Here is a 6618-nt window from a genome sequence, read left to right as displayed (position 1 = left end):
GTAATGAATTCCTAAACTTTGGTAAACTTCCAAAAGGCCTAAACACCACTCAATTTGTATTGATTCAATAAGCAATAAAAACAAAATGAAGCATAAAGAGCAAGAGTAGAATGAATGATGGTTTTTGTTGCTTCAAAAAGTCATCGAGTTTACAGGAAAAAGAATTGTATATATATATATATATATATATATATATATATATATAATCATGATGAGTATAAAGCAATAGAGGAGGTGTTGTGAGCGGAAGGTTGGTGCAATTGCATGCGTCTATTGGATCGCCATCTCAAATACTCAACCACAACTGAATTCGTACTGAATGCAATTCCGAACCCGGTGAAGGAGGATAGCAGAATCGATAGAATTGCACTAACGTTAAGCTGCAAATTCAAAATTATTCTCATGTTAATCACTGCAACTTTTTTTTTTTTTATGAAGAGGAAAACCCGCAGTCACTACTTGAAAGTGTGCACTAAGTAAATACAGCACTTCTTTCTTAGAGTGATGAGGAAAAACGACAATCACTACTTGATGGTGTGTACTGGGTAAACCCCGCACTTCTTTCTTAGAAAGATGAGGAAAACCGGCAGTCACTACTCGAGGGTGTGTATTGGTTAAACCCCGCACTTTCTGGGTGATGAGGAAAATCCGCAGTCACTACTGGAGAGTGTACACTGGGTAAACCCTGCACTTCTTTCTTAGAGTAATGAGGAAAACCAACAGTCACTACTCGAGGGTGTGCATTGGGTAAACCCCGCACTTTTTTGGGGTGATGAAGAAAACCCGCAGTCACTGCTCAAGAATGTGCACAAAGTAAACCCCGCACTTTTTTTTTTTTTTTTTTTTTTTGGGTGATGAGGAAAACCAGCGGTCACTAGAGAGTGTACTGGGTGGTAAACCCACAAGAAAATAAACCAGTTTAAGTTGTCCATATCTGACCAGCTCAAACCAAGAAAGTTGAGATTTACTTGTAACCTTGTGATTACAAGTTTGTATCCTTAATTAACTTGGCTGGATTACCCCATCAATGCAACTTCTTAACAATACATGGAAACACTAATCTATCTATCACTCACCACTGTATAGAATATGTGAGCAAATAGTAAAACCATAGCAAACTGGAATGAAGCATAAGCCCATATGTAACTCTTGCTCACTGCAATCAAAATCTGAATTAGTACTATCCTCTATCATCACAACTACAATTCCAATTCCATTTGTTGAACATATATATAATATATAAACATAAATGTACAATCCAACTATCAGCATATGCTTTTAGTTGAGATAGAGCATATCAATTCGGTATCAGAGTCAATCCCATGCCAAAGGTCATAGGTCTAAATATCTGCCCCACCCGATAAAAATAGACTACGGTCCATGTGTTGTTTGGAGCCCGTCAACAGTAACCGGCTCCGACACGTGACAGGGCTTTTAGTGCTTCAATTCCATTCCCCTTTTCAACTAACATGGATTACCACAATGCCATAATATAACTAAGGGCACTGGAAATGGACTGAAAACTCATACCCATTGTAGAAGCTATCATAGATGAAAGAAGAGCTAAACCACAAGCTAAGGGTAAAGATAAGACAAGAGCTCGAGCCGCTCCCATGTCAGACACCTGCTCCAATCGAAAATAAAACGAGAAACAGCAAATATTGAGGCCTTCTTATAAAAGAGAAACAGCATCTTCGCTTAAACAGCTATGATATGATATTCCATACTGCACTTTCTACGCTTTATACTTGTATCACGTAAAAAACAGACAGATTGAGAGTAGACAAGTAGTACCAGAAGTTGCTCCAAAAAGCAAAAGTATGCGAGCATGCTGATCAAAAAAAGAATAGGTACATCCTTCCAGACCCTAGCAAAGAAGCAAATCGCCCGCATTAGCCCCAAAAAAATCCATTAAAAAGGCTAGCATTAAACTTATAGTTTACTATTTCACATGTCTAATGCTTATTCCAATCCAAATTTTCTCTCTAAAACTTTGAGCGTGCACATATATATTTGGTCGGGACTCGGGACAAAGTTTTGAACAAGAGAATATGGAGAGTGTGGAGAGGAACTGGAGAGTAGTGTTCAAAATAGCATTTAGTGTTATTAATGAGAATTGTTAAGAGTCCCACATTGAAAAAATAAGAGAGAAAATATGGGTTAGACTAGCTAATTGATTGGTTAAACTTGCCTGTAGCTATAGACATCCTGCTGTTGCAGTGGTCCATCTGCTAGGCGTCTTACATTAGTTGATGTACTTTGTATCCTCAGCAATGTCACGGGGAGATTTCGAACTTCGACCTTGCAAACATCACAAGTCTTGTTACCCTTAATACTGAACCACTTCAATGTACAATTCTTGTGAGCAAGTGCAAGAGCTCCTTTGCAGCTGCACTCCATTTTAAATGTTTCACCTCCTTCCCCGAGTTCATCGAAACAAATTCTGCAAATTGCTTCTTCCTCTGGAATATCTTCTCCAGTATCATCAGTGCCTGCGGGTAACGCCAGATATTCATAACAAAATTTTAGTCACCGAGAATACTGAAGTGGGAAAGAATTGAAGTACAAGTACCTTCTTCTTCATGGATTAGATGGAAATATATTGTCGGTCCATACTAAAGGGAATAAAAGAAATGAAAAATCATGTAAAATATGAAATAGTACAGTTCATGACATTTTCGATATGCTTTGTTAGATCAAGCGCTTAGCACTACGCCAAAATCTATAGCTAGTAACAAAGGTGCAACTTTATTTTCTTATACTGCCACATTTTCGAGAGGTAGAGTGTTGGACTTGGCCCTTCAGGCCTCCTCCTAACAATCCCCTAGCCACCTGGTGTTGGACTTGGCCCTTCACGGGCCTTCGCCCAACAATCCCTCCTGGACCTACCAACCTTTAACTGCACAATTGTAACCTGGCTCTGATACCACTTTTTAGGATCAAATTCTTACCACTACGCAAAAGCTATAACTGCTAGCGAAGGCATAACTTTATTTCCTTATACCGCCACATTTTCGAGAGGCAAAGTGTTGGACTTGGCCCTTCAGGCCTCTGCCCAACAATCCCCTAGCCACCTGGTGTTGGACTTGGTCCTTCACTGGCCTCCGCCCAACAATCCCTCCTGGACCTACCAACCTTTAATTGCACAATTGTGACCTGGCTCTGATACCACTTTTTAGGATCAAACTCTTACCAATACGCAAAAGCTATAGCGGGTAGCGAAGGCATAACTTTATTTCCTTATACCGCCACATTTTCGAGAGGCAAAGTGTTGGACATGGCCCTTCAGGCCTCCGCCCAACAATCCCCTAGTTACCTGGTGCTGAACTTGGCCCTTCAAGGGCCTCCGACCAACATGTTTCAACACATACGAAGTAACACATGTGTTGATATGCACTTGTCTTCAAAAGAATACATGTAGTAAATGATGTAATATAGTAGTAAATAGACAAGCCTGTAAAATCCAACATACCATTTTTTGTCTCTTGTAGTTTATCTGGTGATGCCTCACTATCAGTGTTCAACCTAGCACACGAGGATATTACACGGATCAAACTTCGAGTAGAATCTGTCCTCCTTAAGCTTCTACTTTTAACATTTGCAGGGACTGAGAATGAGCGTATTATATGCTGCTGGCCTTCAAATACCTGAAATGGAAAAAGGACTAAGTACATATATAGTGATATAAGTAAGATGAAGAATGGGAAACTTCTTTCCAATCGGGACGAAATTAGAAATAAGCTTACAGGTAATTCAGAATGATCATCCAAATGGTTCACCTCCAAGGGCTTCTGGCTGACACCTTTCTCCAGGGTATCTGGCAAAGAATGAATTGATGATTTCTTTGATGACCTCGAAGATGAAGGCTTATCAGAAAGCGGGGTGTCTGGGATGATTAGAATTGTCTTTTCACCCTCCGGGATTATATCTGTTGCCCCACAAATCTCTCGAGGGTTCTTCAATGCAGTTTCACTGGGCTTTCTTGACTGCTGCTGGATTACGGTAGCTTCATCTCTCTCTTCTTTCTGATTTCACAGATGAGAAGTATGAATATAATGTCAAGTATTGGTAGACAAAGCAAAGGGCCTATTAAACTCGGAGGTTCTAAATATGTCGAGAGAAGTAAGAACACAACTCTTTGCAGTCTTATAACTTGCGTTAATTTTTAGAACAAATAGCCATAGAGATCAAACAAATATAGTGGGAAAAAAAATCCCACAAACGCCCAACTATTCAGATCTTAATTAAGCCGGAAACAATGCAGTTTGGATTGCGCCATTTCTACAGAATCACAGTGCACTGGAAGCACCAACATGTTGAATTAGGCTAAAACCGGCAGGATTTTCAGGTTCATCCGGCTTTGTCAGATTTATGAGTTTCATGAACAAAAAGAAGAGAAAGCTTAACTTCCTCATACACATTCCATAAGCCAATTATCCACAAAATCAATTTCCTTGATCCCAGAAAGAAAATCCACAAAAAAAAAAGGCTAAAAATCAAATCTTTGGGCAACAAGAATTCGATCTCCAATCACTCCACCTCCCCAGCAAAAAATTCAAACACATGCCAGTAGGCTGTATCTATAGGTTTAAACCCTAAACCTGAGGGCCCTCACCCCCTGCCCCGGGATTGTGAGAGCGGTAAATTGCGGGATGTGTATCTCTGAAGTAGGGTCTGACTTGCTTACTTTTTGCCCTAAGGTTGAGATCCTCCCCCCATTGAAGATTCAAACCCGGGTATTTGTTGGGTCACTATACCCACACTCAACCTTTCGAACACTGAGTTATGTCTATCTATGTATCTATCTATGCACACACAGCCAGTGTCATTGAGACTGAGATTCTATATTTCTATATCACAGTTATTTGCTTCATTTTCCTTTCCCTCAGATGTAACCACCCACCCCCCCCCCCCCACCCCATCCCTCCCAAAAACACACACAATCATGTCTGTATGTATGAATGCAGTATGTATCTGCTTTCCTTACTCCCTAAATTCTCACATGATAAAAATCAAATCTTTAATGGGCAACCAAAATTCAATCAAGAACACCCCAACATGAATTCAAAACACATTCAACTATATATATATATATACACAGAGATACAGAGTAACAGAGAGGCACCTGATTAACTTCAGTTTGAGATGGATGGTGCATTTCTTGAACAGAAACAACCACAGAATTCTCTTCCATTTTCATTCCCCCATACACCAAAGCTCTCACCTTTCGCTGATGAGAGAACTGACAGAGTAATAGGAGGAGAACCCAGATCATAAAGTAGGTGAATCATTTTTTATTTTTTTTGAATTTATTGCATTTCCATACAGAGAAGAAAAATGGAATTGCATTTTCCTTAAAGTGGAATCAATTCAAATCTCTTTCCTATTCTTGTAATAATGATGATGAAAACAGCCAGGTGCATTTCATTTATTTATTTTTTTATTTTATTTTATTTTATTCGTATTAATTACTCAAGCAATTCTGAAGCCAAGTTGTGATTTGTAAACAAAGGAAAGAATGTATATCATTATCATATCACCTTTTTTTCAAGCATTCAAAATAATTAACTAAATTTTTTGTTTCTTTTTATTTTCTTCAATTGTATATTACCCGCCAACCACCATTATAATTGACTACTGTTTCAGCTTTTGTTTGACTATTATTGACTATAATAGACCGATATTTCTTTTTTGTTTTCTATATTCCAAATTTTTGGATAATTGATATATTAGGAGTCTTTAATACGGTTATATGAATTTCAATAAATTTTTAATTTAAGTGATACAAATCATACCATATTAGATAGAACAAATTTTACTTCTAATCTTCAACTATTGTAACATTGTTACATTTAATCTTATTTTTATTTTAATTTAGTTACATTATATTCTTGATTTTCATTTGTTTGTCACAATTAGTCATTTATTTGACTTTTTCTCATTTCATAATTTACTAAAGATGACTAATATGTAATTTTATTTAATCAAGCTTCTTACCCGAACATGTAATTTCTCTCCCCTCTTGTAAACTGTTTTAATTGGATGATTAAATTACATATTAGCCACATTTATTAAATTGTGGAATAACAAAATTTTAAAAGAATGATTAATTGTGCCAAACAAATGAAAGTTAATAATGTAATGTGACTAAATGTAACAATGCACAAAAGTCGATGACTAAAATCAAAATTTGTTATAATAGATATTGAATACTTAAATTGGATTCTATTGTGATTAGCCCGTTAGCTCAAACATATGTATCAAAAAGAAATGTAAATAAAGAGTAGTAGAGGAAGGATAAAGAACAAAATAAGCCATGTGAGTCACCTTCTCTTCTTATTATATATACAACATAATTAAGTAATGAATTAATGATATAACTGTTACAAACGTTACAAGCGTTACAAAACTAATAATAATGTCCATAATAAATACTCCCCTTTGGACTTTATTTAACTACAACCATGCCACGTTAAAAACTTGATAGAAAAATTTTGTGAGAAAAACTTAGACAAGAAAAGAGTACATGGTATATATGAAGTCATATGTTGCACTGGTTGCCTCATTAAAAACATTACTAAGAAAATATTGTGGAGAAAAAACTTAGTAAAGTTAAAA

General features: G+C 36.9%; 1 protein-coding gene across 2 annotated transcripts; it reads right to left on the bottom strand.

Moving 5' to 3' along the window:
* Positions 1-205: 205 nt before the first annotated feature.
* LOC109177363 lies at positions 206-5347 on the bottom strand. Of its 2 annotated transcripts, XM_019326715.1 has the most exons (8): positions 5126-5347; positions 3747-4025; positions 3473-3647; positions 2192-2492; positions 1795-1867; positions 1531-1624; positions 1077-1156; positions 206-380 (listed from the first exon to the last, which is right to left on the bottom strand). In XM_019326715.1, the coding sequence occupies exons 1-8, from the start codon at positions 5273-5275 to the stop codon at positions 207-209; spliced, it is 1326 nt and encodes a 441-aa protein (XP_019182260.1). In that variant the 5' UTR covers positions 5276-5347; the 3' UTR covers position 206. The 2 variants fall into 2 exon arrangements, with proteins under 2 accessions (XP_019182260.1, XP_019182261.1); XM_019326716.1 differs by lacking the exons at positions 206-380; positions 1077-1156 and having other exon boundaries at positions 1223-1624; positions 2192-2494; positions 3472-3647.
* Positions 5348-6618: the final 1271 nt, after the last annotated feature.

This window comes from Ipomoea nil, unplaced genomic scaffold (genome assembly GCF_001879475.1).
Source record: "Ipomoea nil cultivar Tokyo-kokei standard unplaced genomic scaffold, Asagao_1.1 scaffold0804, whole genome shotgun sequence".
Lineage (NCBI taxonomy): Eukaryota > Viridiplantae > Streptophyta > Magnoliopsida > Solanales > Convolvulaceae > Ipomoea > Ipomoea nil.
Note: the sequence above shows the minus strand (reverse complement) of the source record. Positions and strands in the feature narration are given on the sequence as shown.